General features: G+C 47.4%; 1 protein-coding gene across 1 annotated transcript in view; it reads left to right on the forward strand.

Annotated features, from left to right (window-relative positions):
* The window catches only part of GSG1L (GSG1 like), a 56,290-nt gene that overhangs the window by 16,797 nt on the left and 17,758 nt on the right, over positions 1 to 21,735 (forward strand). The window contains exons 2-4 of the mRNA XM_057372344.1: positions 853 to 900; positions 16,244 to 16,396; positions 19,788 to 19,899. Coding sequence (XP_057228327.1) covers positions 853 to 900; positions 16,244 to 16,396; positions 19,788 to 19,899 — 313 coding nt within the window. The remainder of the gene's footprint in view (positions 1 to 852; positions 901 to 16,243; positions 16,397 to 19,787; positions 19,900 to 21,735) is intronic.

Raw genomic sequence — 21,735 nt, forward strand, 5'->3', positions numbered from 1 at the left:
TTCCGTGACCTCTGGCAGACACACCAGGGAACCTTGGAGCACATCACATCCAGGGCAACTCACACACTCAGTGGATGGATGCACCTGGGGCACAGCAATTATTTTATGGCCATTGATTACGTGAAGAAGCAAAAAGAGGGATCAAAGCATCCGCCCTAAGATATATTTCCTGTTCAGAAGCTTCTCAAGAATTCCTGCAAAACCAGAGGTGGAACTCTAAGCAGAGAGGGTTTAATTTGCAGTGGAGCACAGGGAGTGGCACAGGCTGTGATGCTCAGAGTGAGATGTTTACCTGCTTTTGAAACGTTTTTTTTAAAATGTTTATACAATTGTTTAGCCTGTTGGTACTTCAGGCATTGCCTGTCCTCGTCACACACGTCACTCCCATCTGTGGAGTTCCTGTGCCATGGCAGCACTCCCAGCACTGGGAGCTTTGGGCACACCTGGGGGGCAGAGGAATGGTCTGGGGATGAGAAGGAGGAGGGCAAAGCGTGGGTGAAAGGGTCCTGTGCCCCAAATGCCACCCTCCTGAGGTGCCACCCTCCTGAGGGGCTCTGCCTGTGTCACTCCATTTGGAGCTTCTGTCCCCGCAGGGCTCAGCTGGCACAGGAGGGCTGTTTTCAGTCCCTGTAGCCCCCATTCCTGCTGAAGGGACTGCAATCCTGCAGGCAGCCCAGCCCTGGAGCTCGGGGGTTTGGGCAGGGTAGAGGCACAGGGAAAGGTCTGTCCCAGGGTGAGACACCCCCGTGGGTYGGCAGAGATTGGGGAGGGAGGGAGGGCAGGAGCCAGCAAGAGCAGGCAGAGCAGCACCAACCACCTTCTGTCTCCTAAAATAATCCTTTTCTTTTAAAGGTGAAAAATGCCGAAGTTTTATTGACCTTGCCCCGGCTTCTGAAAAAGGTAAGGGCATCCAGCCAAGGTTTCTTGCCATTCTCCATCACACCAGGGCTGTGTGTGGTACTGGGTGCCAGGGGAAGCACAGCTCCCTCAGCACACAGGGCCCTCCGTGTCACCCTGTCACACACAGCCAGCTGGCACAAAAAAACAGGCTTTATGGCAGCTGTTTGCTCACTTTATCCAGGTCTCCCATTTATTTGATCTTAACTCAGATGGGTATTTTCAGGAATAATAAAGATTTATATTGTAAGACAGACATTTCCCTTCTTTCTCTAGCAAGGAGGGAAATGCTACGTGATCTGCTCAGGCCATGAACACATTTATGGTCAGAAAAATGCAGTCACAGTACCAAATGTCTCTTTGAGAGGGGGAATCATCCAGATGCTCCTTTGGGAGGTTTACCCCTGTAAAATTATATATGCAAGTGCACTTAAAACATTTACAAGGGTTAAAGTTATATGAATGAAGCGGGCTGCAAACATTTTCCTCACCATGGTATTGGAGTTCAGTTAATTAATTAATTGATTAATTAATTAGATTTGTTTCATTCTCAGAAACCATCTAGCCCACATTTTAAAGTCTGTATAGATTTCACAAATTAACATATCTATCTAGAATTCCCCAATAAGAAACTTAACGAATGAAGTAAGTTAGTAAATGAGCTAAGCTGGAATATCAGGCTACAAGAACTACAAGCGTGCAGGCTAAGGGTGCAGGGGATACATAAAGGGTACAGAAATGTATAAAAGGGCATGTAAAATATATTAAAAGGTATATAAAAAGGAAAGACAAAATATCATTGGGCATCACCACCAGCTCAACGCTCAGCAGCCACTGGGGGTAGAAAGCATCACCAAGGACAGTGGAGAGGTTTGTCCTTTTTAGTGAGGATGGCAAAGTTCTGGAGAGTTCTGCACAAGGATGAGAGCAGGACTGCAGCCTGAAGGAGAGGYACAGGAGAGGAGAGGAGAGATAATGGCCAGGGATCAGGGCATCAGAGGAGCTGGAGAGGCAGCCTGRGGAGGAGAGTTCCCTGCTTTTCCCATTGTTACCTAAAAATCAGGCACACCTGAAACAGAGGCTGGACAAGGTTAAGAGAATGAGAACAGACAACTTTAATCCAGGCCTAACAGCCCCCGGTACATTGGGGCAGACAAATCCTCCTCCTGAGGCTGCACCCAGAATGGACCCCGAGTCACGAGATCTTCCCCTTTTATCAGTTCTGTCTCATGAACACATCGGGCCCCAATTCCCCAATGACACCTTCAGGTGATGATGGTACCCACCCCAGGTTTGCTCCCCCCAATTCTCTGTTGTTTCCATATTTTGGGGCTCTGAGGCAGCGAAGTGTCCTTGGATTCAGGCTCAGAGAGGAATTGTTTTGTCTAAAGATGGGAGAACAGCAGCTTTAGCGCTGTACTAGAGGAGTACAAGAATACAGATGCATGAAAATATAGAAACTAAAAATCCTAAGGCATCGCCATCCCAAGGATTTCGGGCACAGTGGGCACCTCCAGCAGGTGGACCATAAAGCCTTTACCCCCGTGAAGGCAGCAGGGTGGTGTCTGCTCTCTCCACTTTCTGTGGAACTTCATCGTGGTGCATAATGCTTGGTGGCATCACCCACACACTTTCCAAAACAGCATTYAGTGCTTTACTTTTAGGATTTCTTTCGGTTGTGTGAAATGCTGTCAGCATTTTTTTTTCCATGAGAATTTTAGAATTTCTGCATGATGTCAGCGCGTATTTCTAGACGATTCTATTTTTCTTTTTTGAGGAAGGAAGGCTCTTTCTTTGTAGTGTGATGAAGAAAATTCTATSTATTTCAGAAGTCTTTCCATGGAGTTGTGAGGCATGTTGACAGAAAGAGAGGGGAATGCTTTGTCAGGGATGGAAAGTGTTGACCATCAGCCTCAAACAAATCCAGGATAAATTCCACAATTGTAGATCAAGTTGGGCACTGCAACACAGTTAATCTGGAATTTTCACCATCAGTCAATATTTCCACCACATGAAAGGAAAAATTGATGCCCAATTTCCTTTCAGTGAAGAATTCTTTAATTTCTTGACTTAATCTTCTCTTTTCCAGTTGGGGAAAACTTCCCATTTCTTTAATTTCTTCATCCCCACACTCAGCAGTGATTTTAATGGTGAGAGGTTTATCAACTGCCCAGCCCCACTCAGTCCTAGGACAGACTCTTGATTCTTTTTCCAGATAAATGAGAAAGGATGAAATACAGTGAACAGCAAATTTGAGTTCAGTTCAAACACTGTRGTTTTCACGAGCAATTGTGTAACTGGGAAATCCTGGATTACACTTCCCTTCACAATGAGACTGAAATTTATTCCATTTCTGTACATTCTTAGCATCACTTAGCACCAAGAACTGGTTGTTTATCTGGAATGCCTCTGTAATTTTGTTTATCTGAAATGTCTCTGCAATACAASCTCCATTACTGGAGCTGAGGGCTCAGGCTTCCCAAAGTTTTCCTTTTTAGTTGATTTCCCCTAATCCAAAAGAGGAATCCCTGTCTGACYAACTTCTAAGCCAAATACAGACTTTTGAAGCCTGTGCCTGCTTTTGAGCACATCATCTTTTAAGACAGGCTAAAAGGAGGCCTRAAAGCAAACTTAGAGCAGTTGTTCAGCCCATCTCTGCTTGACTCCATCACCAATTAACAGCAAGGTGGTATTAAACTCTTCCAGAGTATTCAAAATCTTCTGAATATAGAAAAAAACTGCCACAAAAAGCTCACAGTAAACAAAAGCATCTCTGCTGAGGTCTAGTCACATCCCTACCACAAGCCTTGCATTCATAAATGCATTCATAAATGAAAATTCTTCCAGTAAAAATCTAATAGTTTCTGGCTGAGCCTCCCATCTTTATGCATCGGTGCTGCTCTCCAGTGTAGCTGGGAGCTGTATCTCTGATCAGTCATTATACCCTTTTCAGATATCTCACCAATGACATCTCCTAAAAGGAGGCAGCAAAATTTGGGGCAAACAGACCCACAGTATGGTATAAATAAGCATTTCCAACCCACACTAGGAGAGCTTTTTCCTGCATTTAAGGCAGCTGCCAGCAATCTGTCAGAACCTCATAAGCCTAACATTGAATTTATTAGCTGTTGCTGGTTCTTAGTGCCAAATCTGCTTAACAAAATCAGCTTCATGATGGGAGATATTAACTAGGAAAAARAAATACATTTTCTTGTGACAGTTTACATTTTTTATTGATAAAAATGATAGAGCAATAGCTGGGTACAGTGGCCAGGACTTGCAATGGGCTCTCACCGAGCAGATGTCGGGGCCCACGGAGTGTGCTGTAATTATCATTACAGACAGGAGCAGTAAGACAGCAAATATTTCCAAAAGGGAAAGGGAAGGGAACTGTCAGAGTAGGCTGGACCTGATATTTCAGTTCTCAGCTGCCTCTGGGTTCTTCTGCACAGAACTTAATCGAAGTTTTGTGCCTGTTGAGTATTTTGCTGCCTGAGGAAGAAGAGGGTGCCCTGTTCAGTGAGGGGCATTTGTGTCCCTGTTGTGGTGTCCCACCACAACACCAAGGCTGGGACAGTCCCCACCACCACATTCCTCCTCCCAGGGCACCTCCCAGCTCCTCCTTCCCATGGCTTCAAACCTGTGCCCAARACAGCTTCCAGGAGGCCAAGGAGGATGCATCCAAAAGGAAGAAACCAAGGCCAAAAATTGAGTCTGGAAACCATGGCAGCACAATGGAAAGCAAAATGTTCCATCAAATGATCTGATAAGTGGCTTCAGAGAGTCAGTAAAGTCACAGCTGGACGCATCCAGGGGTGCTCCTCCCCTTGCCTGGGACTGTGTGGGGATCCCAAACTCCTGCATCCTTCTCCAAACACATCCCTGCCAGCTGCCAGAGATGGGGAGAGCTGAGGGTGAGCCTGGCCAACTCCTTGGGCAGGAGAAATCAGCTGGAAGCAGCACTCATGCTTGCAGGAAATGTGGTGCCCCCAGCAGTTTTGGGATGGTGACTCCCCCAGCACCTGGAGTGCCTGAGCAGCCCCGTGGGGAATTTGCTCCAGAAAAAGGCTCAAAGGTCAGTGCTGGCTCCAAATGCAGAGATGGGCACAAATCCTTTAGGATTCACTGCAAGCCCCCCACAGGCACAGTACAGCCAGACCAGGTCACTCTAATGCCCTGGAGGAGCTCACTTTGGGGAATGATTCCCATGAGGAACGGCAAGGCAACCAGACATCAGCAGCTGTTTGTGTTGCACTGCTTCCTACCTATTGATAAACTCACATGAATAAAATAAACAAAATTTTTCAAAGGTTGAGGCAAGGCAAAACCCTACAGAAGGAAAATGTTCATGGTTAGTGGACACTGAGAGGCTGTCCTGGCAGAGGTAGGAGATGCCTCCTGCACATCCCCTACACAGCTCGTGATGCTGCATCCTGGAGAGATGAAGCAATAAAAATTCTGTATTGCCTCAAAAGTGGCTGGCAGAGCTRAAGCAGCACATGGCAAACAGCAAGTAAACAAATCAAATCTCACCTAAACACAGCCCAGAAAAAAGAGAAAACTAAGCCAGCTCTGTACATGCTCCTAAAGCAGCACTCCAACAGCAATTAATGAGAAGAGAAAAACCAAATGCCTGATTTTAATGGATTCTGACATAATAGGTGTACCAGAAATTTGATGGGGGAAAGATAATTAGAGGGACAATAACGTCTTGATGCTGATTACACTGAAAGACAAAGCAGATGTCATGTACTAAAGCTGAATCAGAATAACAAGGTAATGKCATTAAAGAGCAACACAATCTCTGTGGATGGATTCCATACTCAGATAAAAAATGCAGAATTGTGTCAGTGATCACCCCTGAGACAGCTTCAGAGAAAGCAGGGTTAAACATGATCGCAGAGAAGGTGTGAGGATAGGAAACAAAACTGCAGGAGCTGAGTCTGAAACCCTGAGGACAGACCCAAAACATTGTGTGTGATGCAGAGACAAAATCTGGATGTGAGCATGGAGAAATTAGTGGGAAACCTGCTACTCTTGACTTACTCCTGACCAGGATTCCAAATGTCAGCACGAGCTGCCTTGTATGGGTGACTAACAGCTTCAGCATCCTTCAGAAGCAATAAAAGTGTTTTTAGAAGTTGTGAAGGAGGAAACCCAAGAAAAGCAAGAGCTGATTAAAATACATTAAAATATTCAGCTGAAAGGACAACTGAAGCTTGAAAGCCACTGGATGCACTGCAGGCCTCTGAACTGTGCCCAAACCCTTCTGAGCCCCTGTGTGACTGAGAGCAAACAGCAGATAATGATCAGTGTTGATAAATGCCAAGTGGGGAACATGAAGAGTCATCCTACCTTTACATATACAGTGATGGGTTCTGAATTAGCTTTTTCCCCTCAGGATAGAGTTCTTGGAGCGATGACAGACACTTCTATGAAAACATTAATTCACTGCTCTGCAGAGATTAAGGATGAAAAGAAATATTAGGATCATGGTAGGAAATAAAGAACAAAACAAAGAAGTCACCATGCCACCGCAAGCACTCACAATGTGCCCACCTGCAGCTCCCTGGGAGCACCTCTCATCCCTCCCCTGCCAGCCCCAGCTCAAAACACTTACAATAAAATTTAAAGACATGGAGAGAAGAGTGACATTTATGGTCAGAAATTGGGAAATACTTGTTTGTATGAGAAGGACAACGCCGAGCAGATTTCAGGCTGGAAAAGAGACAAACGAGACTTGTAACAGCCAAGTTAAAAAACAAAYCTCCTTTTTTATGTGCTGGGGAGATGTTCCCGAGGAGAAAAACAGAGGATCAGTTTTCTAAGAGGAGCACTTAGAGACCTACATCAGTAAAAAGAAATGTAACTGGGTCTCCCACAAGAACTCTGCACTTTCCAGAACAAAGTCTCTATATTTTTCTTGAATATTTCCCATTATTCTTCCTATATCTGCAATAGGGTATATCCATACACACACAGACAAGTACCTGTACACTTGTCCTAAGAAAGCTGTGATTAAGCATGCAGGAAAAAAAAGGTGTATTTTATCTGTGTTTTCTGGCACATCTGTTATGAATCACTGAGGGTAGTTTTAAAAGGCAATTAGACATACAAAGATGAAACCATGCTTAATAGCAGAATTCAAGCTAAATTCCTGATTCCTAAAAGATGAGACAGCCTTGCTTTTCACACTGGTGATGCCAAAGACATGGAGAACACTGGTGTGAACATCACTCATTTCTCAGCCCAGTGCTGAGGGTGGAAGTGCATCACAGGCCCTGCACTGTGGGTCTTCAAAGGGAAGCATTGAGCCCAAATCTATTTAGTAAGGCATATGGGACAGTCCTGATTTAGAGCATTTTTCATCATCTTTTCCACTCTATTGCCCTACTCATTGCATTACTACCACACCAGGAAAAAGAAACTATGGAGACAAAGATATCCCACAGTCCGCTCAGTAGCAGACACAGGATTTAATCTGCTCAACGCCAGAACCATCAAAAGTCACAAAAACCACACCATCACATGGAAGATAATCATTTCATGAGTCACAGCTCCTCACCTTTCAAAGTAAAGACCCCARTGAAGAGCTAAAGCCAAACAAAATCCAAACATGGCTTTTCTTCTCTCCCCTCAGGGGTGTCAGGCATTTCTCATCTGGTTTCCCACGTTCTGCAAAGAGCAGCCTCCTGTCTGATGCCAGCCCTTTATCCATCTTTGCTGCCTGTTTTATTTTTTTTTGCAATAACAGGCAGCTTTAGGTACCTCAGGTGACATTTAGGGTCAGGAAGATCCCTTTGCCTCCTGTGGCTCTGCAGGGCTCTCTCAGGGCTCCACTGCAGCACAGAGGAGCGGGCAGATGGTGGGCTCTGCACCAGCCCTGCTGCCAGCCACAACAGCATGCTCAGCCTTTATTCCTTTCACCATTTTTCAYTGATCACTCCAATATTTCTGGCTTGTAATTCCCAGTGTTGGAGTRGCAGAGAAGAGCAAACGACTAAACCCATCCAAATGGTGCTGGGAGAGTGGGATTTACACAGAGCTGACCTTCYTGCTTTTCCCAAACAATACCCACAACACTCTCAGTGGGTACCCATTTGCCTTATCCTTTCCTCTCTTCACTCTTGTGAAGAGGATGGATTGAAGTGAGATCCAGGTGTCAGTTCCAACACAGTCATTGAGTCTGAAAAAGCAGAGRAAAAGAGTCAGGAAACACAAGGAGAGCAAAAACAGAGCTTTTTGTGGCTTCCAACATGACCAAGGGTAACAACTCCCCCACCTTCCCAGGCTCTGCACACAAATGGAGACCAAGGACCATCATGGAATGTTTTTGCAAAAAGAACAAAAACAGCCACACTGGGATTTCCTTCATGCAAGATCACACCATCTGGAATCAGGGCTCGCCCTCAAACATGGTTCTTCTCCTCCCACATGGGGTGAAATTTCTCTCATTGACCTGTCACAACCTCTTGTGGTTTCCCTGTGTCTTCTGGCAGTTCAGGGATTTGGGGCTGTGAGCACAGGATGGGAAGATCACTGCAGGGATTTGGGGCTGTGAGCACAGGATGGGAAGATCACTGCAGGGATTTGGGGCTGTGAGCACGGGATGGGAAGATCACTGCAGGGATTTGGGGCTGTGAGCACGGGATGGGAAGATCACTGCAGGGATTTGGGGCTGTGAGCACAGGATGGGAAGATCACTTCCTCCCCCAGGTGACAGTGTCTGGGGTGGCAGTGGCCAGTGGAGAAGGAGGAAGGTTCCACACCCTCCAGGACACTTCTGGCTCCTCAGGGCCCTGCAGTGCAGCACTGGGTGTTCTTTGAGTGCCACTCTCTGGATTTTATCTGCATCAGGCACGAGCATCTCCATGGTTATTGAGGAGCACACCCTGCTCAGTGTCACAGCTGTGACAAGGGGCTTTTATCATAGGATGAACTGGTGCAGAAACCCCCAAAGCCTCTCGCTGCCTGTGTCAGACCTTCTCAGCTGGATCAAAGCAGAGCTGGCAGAGCAGTGAGTGGAGCCAGTGTCCCTCTGCAGCTCGGACAGACCCTGACCATCAAAGGACTCAGCACCRGAGCTCCTCCCTCAGTGCTCTGTGGTGAGAGGTGACAGCATTGTCACCCACAGTGCCCTCCTCAGTGGTCAGGGCTGACCTGYAATCATTYCTGGCTCTGTGCAGAACTTTGTGAGACTCGCTGCAGGCTGAGGCAAAGCTTCTTTATGTCAGTGGCAGAAAAAAGATTCCATCAGAGCATCAGAGTTCCTGACTTACAAGGAGCTCTGACCCTCTCCAGGAGCTCTCTGGCTGCCTGCAGTGTTGTCCAGCCTGGTCACCTGCTGGGGACAGCGTGGCACAGTGTCACAGCTCGTGTGAGGCTGCTCTGGTCAGTCCCTGCCCTGGGAAGGGCTGGAATGCAGCAGCCACAGATCCTCGGGGAGCACAGGCTGAGGCAGTGGGTGTTCCTGAGGATGGTGATTCCCACTGAGGCATTGGGAACATGAGCCTGCCCAATTAGGGAGCTCATTCTCTGTCTGAAAGGGCCSTCAGAAATCAATACAGATTCCAGGTCATTTCTGCCTGGGCACTGCTCAGGAAGGCTGGGCTCTCAGCAGGCAGTGTCACACAGCGTGGCAGGTCACACATCCATTTATGGGTTTATTTGTGCTGGGTAATTCCCAAAATGCATGACAGACATTTCCAGGACAGCATCCCCGCCCGTGCTGGGCACCACATGGTTAACATGACTCAGCAACATCCTTCAGGAATAGCAACATGATGTTCCCTGAAGAAATCCTCTAAGAGCAAACAGCTCATGTTTATGGATTCAAAACGCTTTGAGCTCGCCCCGCAGTTCCTCCGTTGGACACCTCTTCAGTGCTGCCTTGAGAATGTGCACCAGTACAGGGTCTTTGGCAAGCATTTTCATGGCCTGGCCAGCGTGAAGGAGCATCCAGGAGAGGATTTCATCATTTCATCATTTTCATCATTTCATCATTTCATTATTTCATCTGGAAACAGGACCTCAAATCTGGCATCAGATCCCGTTGGCATAGCAAGCTGGCACCAGAACACAACTTTTCAGATTTGACAAGTGTGCATCAAACTCCACGGCTGCATGTGACTGTAGGTGGTAGGAGGTATAGATGTGATTTAGGCTCTCCAGAACTGGTTTTTTGGCTGCATTGATCTCAGAAGCTCAACAGTCATTGAAATGATGGAACTTTGGGGGTCCAGAAACAGCAGCAAATGCTTCTTGATCACCCTGCACATAATCTCGAGGTGTTCTCCAAGCTCCCAGTGTTTCAATCTCTAACAGGCCTCAGAATGGTTTCAATAATGCAACACGAGAGTCATCTGGGCACTCTGTGGGGAAAGAGGGCAGCAGAACGTGCCAGGCTGGACATGCCCCAGTTTAACCAGAGCTCTCTCATGGGAAAGGTRGAGCCATCAGCTTTTGCTGCTTTGTGTGAGGAAAGAGCTGTGGAGTTGAACAAGGAATGAACTTTGGGTATTGAGCATCCAAACCAGCTCAAATCTCCTGGAAGTCATTAACAACACTGTTCTTTGGGTTCCTGCAGCAGGAGCTCACTGAACCCTTTGAGTTCTTCCAAGCAGAAGTTCTGTGTCTTTTATCAGATTATTTTATCAGAATCCCTGATTCAAAGGAAGCTCAGCACCAGAGCTCCCTGCCTCGGTGCTCTGTGGTGAGAGGTGACAGCATTGYCACCCWCAGTGCCCTCCTCGATGGTCAGGGCTGACCTGCAATCATTTCTGGTTCTGTGCAGAACTTTGTGAGACTCTTATCAGGCTGAGATAAAGATTCTTCATCTCAGTGGCAGAAAAAAATATTCCATTTGTTCCATCCATTCAGGACTGTCTGCAGCACCTTTTTGCCACCAGGGTGGCTCAGGCACTCAACTTGGTCCCAGYTTTTGCAGGGATGCTCTCAGATCTGTGGATCTTCTTTCAGAATGCTGCTGCTCTCTGCTGCCTGACAGAAAGGTGAGGGACTGATCTTGTCAGAGGGTTCACGAAGTACTTGAGCCCCTAAAATCCCAGTGGTTTCATAGGTAACAGTTCTCCTCTCAGTCACAAAGCTCACCTCACTGGGGAGCRCTGGAAATTTGATTTCCTTGGCATGTCACAGTGCTGCAGGGGCCAAGGCCTTGGGGAGGTGTCTCTGGTGCTTCTCACCCTGAACCCCACAGAGAAGAGTCTCTCACACACTGAGGAGGAAATAGCAAAGCTCAGACACAAATCCTTTAATGTCCCATCTACTGYTCTGATCTTCCTGCCTTGAGATGAGATGCTGTGAAGGTGATCAGATCCCTTCTGATGCAGCAGCCCTGTGATATACTTTGATTTATGTGAAATCTTTTGGTGAGTCCCAGCTTTTGAATCCCAAATTCTTGGCGAGCAGCTGAGCCTGGGTCCTGCACTTTCAGGGATTTTGCTCCACAGGGTGAAGGTGACTCCTTTGCCTCCAGGAAAAGCCTCTCAGGTTGTGGTGCTCAGCTTCAGAACAATCCCCTCTGGGACACACAGATTAATGTCTGTGGGGTGGGAACAGAACCCAAAGTGTCCCACAGAGACAGAAGTGGCTCTGCCACTGCCAGCACTGCTGAGGATGGGACAGAGCGGCTGGTGGAGAAGCACCAGGGACAAAAACAGCAGGAAAAGGTGTTAGAGCAAGAGGTGCTGACGGCACCCATGTCAGTGCCCACCTCCCTGCAGCCTGTCAGGCACCAGGATGGGACAGGATCCAGGAACAACTCTTGGTGTGCCACAGAGCTGTGCCAGGGCAGCGAGATAGAGCCCTGTCACTCCTGGCCAGCGCAGGGAGGAGCACACAAACCCAGCACGTTCTGTCACCTGAATAAAGCCGAGGAGGGGACAGTGGCACCCTCTGCAGCATTCCAGGGAATCCTGGGCAGAGTGGCTGGGCACACGGTGTCCTGGTGCTGGGTGGGCTCCTGGCTCATCCCCACCCCCGTGAGAAGGGCGTGTGGCAGAGCTGGTGAGATCCGTCGGGTTTGTTCTGCTCTCAGGTCTGAGCCTCTCCTTTCCTGGGAGGTGTCACCTTGGAATGTCCTCAGCACATCCCAGCTCAGCCCCCTCCCTGCACAGACTGCAGGGGGTTTGATGGATGGGCAAGGAAAATGCATGAACAGGATGAAGAGCAGAGGAGGAGAGGAATCTGGGGATTTATGGGAATGCAGATTCCTAAAATTCCAAGGAAATACATCTCACACTGCAAGACAGCAGGATGGTGAATGATCAGGGTGCTYTCAGTTATTCCAGAAGGTGCCCAGCCGCATTTCTCACCCCACCATTCCCCCCATGCCCAGCGTGGGTATGTACTGGTCATTTCCAACCTAAGCAAGGAAAATGGCAAGCACACACTATTCTCATTACAATTTGTATACATTTTACTCCAAAATTATCTTAGAATTTTTTCCAGCCTATTTACCTGAGGCTSTAAGCTGGCTAAGCAGCTGTGTTCTCCTTCCTACAATGATTCCCATTGCGGCTTGAGACAGGAAGTTCTTTTCACAGAAGGCTCTCTCTTCTGCCACGCCTGTAAAGAATAATTTTTTAACATTTGCCTATTAATTTAAATGTCTAAATTTTTTTTAAATGCCTATTTTTAAGAGTTACATTTAGCTCAGTAAAATTAACCAAACTTAACTCAGTTACAGGTAGGACTCTACCTGGTTGGTAACGACTCTTTTGAAGGAAAGATTTTTYATAAAAGCTGAGTTAGGCCAGGCAGGTCCCTGGGGCAGAGGACACAGGCTGGGGGGGAGTAAGACAGACAGAAAAGGTGACAGCARAGAAGATTGGAAAAGAGAAAAATCCCCTGGAGAGCCTCTTGCCTGTCACCTGGAATGACTGAGGTCCCCTCAAGAGCAGGGGCTCTGTGCTTTGCAGGAAGGAGGCAGTGAGGGATTGTGAGGGGAAGTGATGCCAAGTGACTGCCTCATGAATCTCRTGTTGGGAGAGGAGCGGTGGGAGATCACCATCAGCACACAGCAGAAAGGCTCTGTCTCCTGAATTAATAACCTGGAGCAACTGTTCTGCTTCAGGCAGCCACGGGAAAATGCAAAATTCAGGTACAGGTTGCATTTTCCGGGTGCTATTATTTCAGATGAAATTCCAAATCAGAGCAGGCAGGACAGGACGTGCTCAGAACTGTGCAAACACAGCATGTGAGACTTGCCTTTCCCCACGTTAGACAAACTAAAAAAAGGCACAGAGCAGGTATTCAGTTACACCATGAAATAAGACAAGAGAGTTCCTTTGTAGATACCAACAGGGCCCAAAAGAAAAAAAAAAAAAAAAAGTAGTAATTGCCTATGCCTCCCACAGCAAACTCACCCAGCCTTTGTGTCTCATCAGGAAAAGATTTTACAGGAGAGCAAAACTCACGTCTCATTGAGCTTTTCATCATCTCCTTGCAAGGTTATCCTGCTAAAAAAMCACTCTGATCGCAGCCCCGTGGTCAGGGAAGCCAAAGCGCTCACAGCCACACACTCAGGTGTTCCTTCCTCCTGCTCCCTTCTCCTTCCTCAGGAGGATAAAGGASCCCAGCAGGGCCCCCAGGCCCTCCAGGCTCAGCTCCCAGAGCCCTCCTGCCCCTCTGAACGTGCCCAAGGCTCCTCTTGCAGGGGTCACACTGACCCAGGTGCCCCCAGAGGGACACCCCTGCCCCTCCCCGGGTCCCTGCACTTCCCAAACTCACTGCACCAGTGCCTGCAGCTCCAGCTTTGAGTGCTGGTTCACCCCTGGGCAGCAGGGAGAGAATGTTTATACTGAGCTGAGCACACCATCTGAGCCCCCAAAGCAGCAGCCAGACCCCAGAGCCTCCTGCAGGCTGCAGCCATTGTTCCCCTCTCTGCAGGTACAGCCAGGACACCCCCATCCCAGCAGCAGAACCCAGCATTTGTCCTGCTCAGATTTCCTGGCTCAGTGGAAATCAAATCACCCAAATCTACCAAGGGCTCTCTCTAAGGACCCTCCGCTCTCAGCTGGAGAATCCCCCTGATTTAGGATCACCAGCAAAAGCGTGTCCAGGTCACTGATAGGAACACCCAAGGGAGCTGGCCCCAAACCCAGCCCCAGCAGCCCGGAGTTCCCAGGAGCTGCAGCTCCCCGAGCCCAGGCTGCTGTCCCCAGAGCAGAGATGGAGCACAGCCCATCTGGGAGCTGCACACACGGTCACAGCCCTGCTCTGGGGTGCAGGTACCACCAGAGGGTGTCCTCAAGGGTTGAAACAGGGCAATAAACATGTGGGTGGGTGTGCTGTACATAATTCTTTCAAGTTTAGGCTAAATGGATTAGAACTCACTACCCAGGGCTCTCTGCTGCCTCAGTTTGTGGGTCAGGTTGTTTATTATTTTTTACCTTTCCCATTCATCTTCTAAAATCACATAAAACTAATTTGGCCAAGACAACACTTAATTCCTCCAAACTCAAACCATTCCATCATCATGGAAACCGCTGGTTTGAGAAAATGAGGCAAATTCCCTTCCAAACCCTGCTGTATCTCAGAGCAACACCCTCGYTCCCTCTCACTTGCATTCCTTTCTGGAAGAGTGTGCCAGCTGCCCAACACCAAACTGACTAACAGGAGTGAGATAAGCAGCTGTTTGCTGTTGATAGGTRCAATATTGCACTCCCAAGCAATTAAAAGCTGTTTTTATTGCTATCTCTGTAGCATGCTTTAAGAACTCTAAAGGTCAGCCGCAGTGGCAACAACAAATCGCACATATTAATTAGATGTAATTGTCAAGATGAGCTCCCAGACAAAGTGTGAGCTGGGATCAGCCTGCTGGCCAAGAGGACGCTGAAATGTTTGATAGAAGTGAGCCTGCATATCTGGTTTGATAAGCTGACTGGAGGCTTTATCCCACATGTGCTCTCCCAGCGAGGAGAGAAGGTATTAATATAAGTGAAGCCTGTAGCAGTCTCTATGGTTACAGCTAACATTTTCTAATATAAGCCATTGTCTTCAGATGCTTAACTTTCCATGTCTCAACTGCTTAGGCTGAAATTTTCCATCACTGCTCATTGTTTCCAGGTGAATTCTCCAGCAATCAGGTTAGCAAATGTACTGGAGAATTCGAGCAGATTCTCATGCTGAAACAGCAATTGGAAATTGGGCAGGGACTCAATCTTATCATCTGTTCCCATCCTCTCCAATTTACCCCATGGCTTGGTGACTTTAAAKGCTCAGCAGATCCTGCTGCAGGTTTTGTGCTGGCATTCCCGAAGGTGCAGGGGAATTGGTCCCTGCTGGGCACCGCCAGATCCCCTGAGCTGGGGACTGCCCCTGCGCCCTGCAGAGCCCAAACAGAGCCCAAACAGAGCCCAAACAGAGCCCTGACCCTCAGGGCTGCATCCAGGGGCTGATGAAGCACCAGCCAGGCCCAATTTTGCATCTGCAGCTCCTGAGCTGAGCCTGCTATGAACACCTGTCCCCACCCTGCTGTCACGGGGGCAGTTCCCTGTCATCCCCTGTGGGGTGGATCCCAACACCCCAAGGGACAGCAGCCATCCTGCAAGACACCAGAGCGTAACCACAGCCCCAACTCCGGGCTGAGATGACCCTTTAAACCCAGCCTGAACACATTTCCTTTGTGGGGAGGAGGCATCAGAGCCTGCCCAGCCCCCAGCAGCTCCGGACAGTCAGGGATCGCCATCCCCTCGGTTTGGGGTGGGTTGTGCCCATCTCAGCTGTGGCACAGGGAGGGAACACGAACCCTGTCAGCTGTGCCTTGGTCAGAGGAGGTTCCTGCACACCCACAGAGGTCCTGGGGCCAAGCTGAGCAGGAACAAGCACAGCTCATTCTTCCTGCAGGGCCTTTACCCCCCTGCCACTCGTCACATCTTCATTCCGCACTTTTCTGTTTTTCAGAGTTTGGGCAGTGGTTTGCTGAGTTTAAACTCTGTGAATCACAGAATCATTAAGGTTGGAAAAGATCACCAAGATCACCAAGCYCAACCTTTGACCAAACGCCCCCATGCCCACTAAACCATACTGGGAAGTGCCACCTTTACTTGTTCTCCTTCCAGGGACCGTGACTCCACCACTTCCCTGTGCTTAATAACTCTTTCAGTGAAAAAAAATTTCCTAATAGGCAGTGGGTGTGATAAACATTTAAAAAAAAAAATCACAATTGGCGATCTTAAAAACCAACCAACTTAAAAAAAAAAAAAACAAAACAAACCCTAACACACAGTTACTCCTAGATATTCCTGATTTCCTAATGAGTTTTYCCCAATTTAACCTGCTGCTAAAAGGTTAAAGTGATGCCTGCTTTGCTCTCTGCCCTCAGGTGTGCTGTGGCTCTCAGTGGTGTCCGAGGTGTTGTACATCATGCTGTTGGTCGTCGGGTTCAGCCTCATGTGCCTCGAGCTCTTTCATTCAAGCAGTGTCATAGATGGGCTCAAGTTAAATGCCTTTGCTGCTGTCTTCACTGTGCTTTCAGGTATGAACCTCCCCTTCCCCTTCCCAGCACCAAAGCAAAATCCTGCGACTCTGAGAGGATAAAACCCAGCTGCTCCACCACTCTCCCATCCCCACGTAGCCATTGCGATTTTTCACTGTAATTTTTTTGCTCCTTTGGCACAAAGGCTGTGTGATAAATCTGCCTCTTGCCGGGGAGAAGTGAATATCCTCGTTGCTGATTTCACAGCAGCAATGCAGTAATTATCCCTCCCCAGCCCGCACAGCCATTACCACAGCTCCAGCCTCAGCTCCATTTGCAGCAGCATCACGCTCATTTTCCACAGGAAAATTAAAAATGTGTAACACTGGAAATTCTTTCTTTCTGCGTGAAGCCTGAAAGGAGGGGAAGGCTGGGAAACCAAAGGAAGGAGTTGGTCTTGCTAATTAACAAAAGTGAGAGTGAAAAGGGTTCTGATAATGGCACTGAGAAGCAGCCCCAGGTGTGATCTGGGACATGAGCATCCCTCAAAACAACAGTTTGGGGCTACTTTGATGCTCAGTTTGTACTTGGGGCCCCTCACCACATAAACTTGAGGAATTCACTTCTCTACAAGAAGTCCAACCATGTAGGTAATCACCCCTTCACTTCTGAGAAGCTTTTTCTGGCYAAAACCCCCCTTTTGCAGRATTTATACCAACTGTCAGAGTGCTMGTGTGAGCAGTCCTGCATGGACCTCTCTGGCAGAAAGAATTCCTGCAATAAAAGTGCATTTTATTCTGCTGCATTTCAGGCTGGAAGACATTAAAACAGGCAGTGAACATCCTGGGAAGCAGTTTGTATCTTTGGGGATAGCTGCAAATTGTGAAATAATAACAAAAAGGAAAGGTCAGAAGTAGAGCTGAGTGACAAAAAAAGATCTGATAACAGCTGCCAAAGCATATTTTTCTGCTTTGGATATAATTTGGAACTTGCAAAAAAGAATCAGTTCAGTTTTCAAAATCAAACTGTGTGGATTTCTTTAGCATTCAATCCATTATTTCCATGCTGTTYCTCCCTCCCTTCACCATTAACTGCAGTTCTAAAGTTTTGTAAGAATGATGAAGTTTTCTTTCCTACACAACTTTCTATTTTTATTTTGGCCTTCCCTCTTCCTAAGTACATTGCCAAGATAGTCCAAATATAAACATCAAAATTTTACAGGGAAAAATGATGGAGGAATTGAAACAAGGATAAAACCCCAAACCCCAGCACGCTCCTGGCTGTTATTTTCAATGACAAAGATAACAGAGGAAAGAATAAAACTATTTATTTAAGCTTAGYATATTTATAATGACATAGCTTAATAGAAATTAGGTAATGAAGAGGACTTTCCATTGGAGCATAACACTTCTCATTAAATTCATGCTTGAGCTCCCTCGTAAAAGTGCAATGAGATCTCCACATTCTCATAGCTCAACATCTAAAGGTTAGGAAAAAATATCCCAACAGTGTGGTCACTTATTGCTGTTCCTTAACCTCCTATGAACCATTAAATAATACCCCACCACATCACAATTTTAGTATCTCCCTTAACTCTACACAAATTAAAAAATTTACATGTCTCTCACACAATAGTTGCAATAAAGCATTTTAATTAATGTGATATATTCCAGAAGCAGCATTTCTAGTAAAAAAATAAATCTGAAAATGCTTTAAAAGTATATTATCTTTTCCAAATTTCCTCAATCTTCAGTTCTCCAAAGTTCCCCAATCTCTCCCATTGCTGACACCTCCAAACAGCTGTGATCYTGCAGAGCTCATGATCTCCAGCCAGCTGTAATATCTTATTAGGGTTGAGAAACCACAGACAGGACCATAGAAACAGCAAACCCCAAACTTAAGATCAAGGCACAGCTGCCAGATGAAGAAAACCCCGCTGATTTTAAAATTTCAGCGAGCTTTGGAAAGTAAACACAGCCAGAAACAAGCAAGGTGTGCAGAGTTTGCTGTGCTCCCATCAGCCCACCCAGCCTGCCCAAATCTCATTTCTCCTGGAGTGAATTGCTCTGTGCWGTTGTCACTCCAGCACCAGGCAGCTGAGCAAACCCCCCAATAACACAAAATCATCTCTCAGCRATATCAAACCTGACATTTGTTTTGCTGAAGGCGCTGCCTAACGTGCCCACAACACAAACATGACATTCCCCAGCCAACTTCCCTCCCCAGAACAACCCTGAACCCTCCACCTGCCTGGAGAGAATAATGGAGAGTTTTGGGTTCTGAGAGCAGGAAAGAAGAGCCAAAAATTGGGTGTTGGTTGGGGGAGGGAAATTGGGACCTTCCACGGACAGGAAGGGCAACCACAGAAAAAAGCAGATGGTCAGAGATAAAAGTGCAAAGTGCAAGATGTGGGAGTTCCCTGTACCCACCATGGCAGAATATTGGTATATATTATTGATATTGGTATATAATATTGGYATTTCTGAGTGCCTTGAGCTGCAGCACAAGAGGCTTTTGGAGCTCTGTAGGTCCAAGGACTATTTGGGACATGGTGACCCAKCTCCCTCTCCTTTCCTGAGCTCATTGGGGATTAGCACCCTGCACTGCCCAGGTGCTGAGGCAGGAACATCCCAAATTATTGCAGCTAGAAAATYCCCCAAGTATCAGAGCTGCTTCTGACCACCACTGCTTGAAAGGTGGGGTTTGACTTTCCTCAGAGCAATGTTTAAATACAAAGATCAGGTGTTTTTTCCATTTAAGCTGCAGGACCATTGAGGCTGCCCTGTGATTTAGTGCAGCCTKGTTTTTTTGACACCACAGACACTGGAGGCTCTGACACTTTGTCTGATCCTCACCCAGCTGCAGATGTCTCAGAAAATTATCACAGTGTCACAACAGCATCACCAGCACTGCCCCAAAAGTACCCCAATGGTGTCCCCTCACCACACATCACCAGGAGAACCGAGATCAAATTTACAAATCTTAGTGAGTGCTGAGACAAAACACAGCTCTTTGGCGTGAGCACACTGAGCCTGCCTTGCCTGCAGGAGCCTGTCCTCATCCTCCCACCTGAGGCTGTCTGGGATGGGCTGGGAGATGCCTGTGGGTGGCACACCCCTGGCTCRGTGGGGATGCTGCTCACTGTGCCACGTTTTCCTCAACCGTTTTCTTCCTTCAGCTCCTCTTTTAATTGAGAATTCAGGATGATGTAAAATAATGAGCTCTCAGTCACATCTTCCCTCTGCCCATGCAGCTCCCTCCTCCACAGCAAGAACAGGAGGCTTAAAAGTACAACAAAGACTTTTTTGGAGCTCTCAAAGCACTCCCAGCAGTAGCTCTCTCCAGAATGACAAAAAAAAAAAAAAAAAAAAAAAAAAAAAAAAAAAAACCCAAACAAAAAACAAAAAAAAAATTGGCACAAAAATTCCTGTTCTAATCCTTGCTTTCCCAGGTCTCTTGGGGATGGTGGCACACATGATGTACACTCAAGTTTTCCAAGTGACAGTCAGCCTTGGGCCAGAGGACTGGCGACCACATTCCTGGGACTACGGATGGTCCTTCTGGTAAGTGCCACCACCAGCTCGCCTCTGTTCATGTCTGAGTCGTTCCCTCAGCCTGTTGGGAGGTTGCACAGATCACCTCCAGCTCCAGGAGCACGCCTGTGGATTTCCAGCTGCCAAACTGGCAGGAGCACCCCTTCCCCGGGGTTCTGTGCAGTTTTTGGGGTGTGGGGGGCACTGATGGGTGGCTGTGTGGCAGCAGCTGGGCGAGCAGCAGGTACAGAGCATTTGTAAATAAACAGCACCCACAATTACCAGCACAGATTGAGCACTCTCATTAAAGTTCAATTTAGGAACATAATTGCCATGGCATTTCTGAGACTTTTAGCTTTTTTTTCYCTTTCCCCCCTGGTTTTTAATTAATGTCTCAGCTGAACCTTACAGTGCAGGTTTTAACACAACTGCAGAGGAAGGTGCAGTGCCCCTGGCATGACGAGACTTCCCTGTGGATCACGGGGAGAAGGCTTGGGAAAATGGACATGGCTTGTTTTTTTTTTTTTTTACCTTTCCCATTCATCTCCTAAAATCACATCAAACTAATTTGGCCAAGACACAGCAACTGTGTTCCATTGCTCACAAGTTTATAAGTAGCTTAACAAGAGCAGGAGGCTGTGGAGAATAAAAATACCTGCAAACAACATCCCCATTCCTCCAGAGGCATCAGCCTCTCTGGATGGATAGGGAAAACACTTTCTTCTTGTCATTTCTAAATATAGCACATTATTTTCTCTCCATCTCAAAGCAAAGACAACAGCCCTTGCTAACACCCATAAATAAATACAAATACTCCTTATGCACAGCACTGCAGGGAATTATTAGTCTTCCCTTGTCCCCTCTTTATCCTGTGTTTCCTGGGAGGAGTTACTACCACTTTAGCAGCACGTTACAAAATACAAAACACATTATATTTAAAATACAGCTTATTTTGTGTCTCAGTAATGAATATTTATTGCAGGCGATGATGGACTTATAAATACATTGCATCCACATATTTATAATATTTATATTAATATTTATAACAACTCTTTCACAATAATTGTATAATTTTCAATATATTTAAATAATAAGGCATATTTGTCTTMGGTAATCTATTTTGTAATTTGCTGCAATATTCGAGCTTTGGAATGTTGTTAAATGCCTTGCATGATAAGGGCTCATTATATTATTCTCCTTCATCTTGTGCAAGCCAAGAGCCCCCATGGCTTAGAGTGGGCACCAGGGTCCCTCGGGGCATCCTGAGCTCTCCCTGGGCCCACTCAGCCCACCCACACTGTGAGCAAGGTGCTGGGGCTGTGTCCCATGGGAGAGGGGGCTGGGAGCTTCCACGGGAGAGGGGGATGGTGTCCCATGGGACATGGAGTGGGAACTGCTCCCATGGCAGATGGGGACCGTGTCCCATGGGAGATGGGGGCGGTGTCCCATGGCAGATGGGGGCGGTGTCCCATGGGAGATGGAGTGGGAGCTGATATCCCATGGGAGATGGGACTGGTGTCCATGGAAGATGGGGCTGGCAGCTGGCATCACATGGGAGTTTGGGCTGGTATCCCATGGGAGATGGAGTTGGGAGCTGTGCCCCATAGAGATGGCACTGTGTCCCATGGCAGATGGAGTGGAAGCCATGTCCCACTGCAGTTGGGAGCTGGATCCATGTCCCATGGGAGATGGAGTTGGGAGCTGTGCCCCATGGGATATGGGGCTGGGAGTTGTGTCCCATTGGAGATGGGGGAAGGGAAGGGCATAGAGATGGAGCTGGAAGCAATGTCCTACAGGAGATGGGGTTGGGAGATGGAGTTGGGAGCCATGTCCCATGGGAGACAATGTTGGGAAGTGGTGTCCCAT

The sequence above is a fragment of the Malurus melanocephalus genome, unplaced genomic scaffold (assembly GCF_030028575.1).
Source record: "Malurus melanocephalus ecotype Western Australia unplaced genomic scaffold, MMel_1.1 scaffold_170, whole genome shotgun sequence".
In the NCBI taxonomy this organism is placed as follows: domain Eukaryota; kingdom Metazoa; phylum Chordata; class Aves; order Passeriformes; family Maluridae; genus Malurus; species Malurus melanocephalus.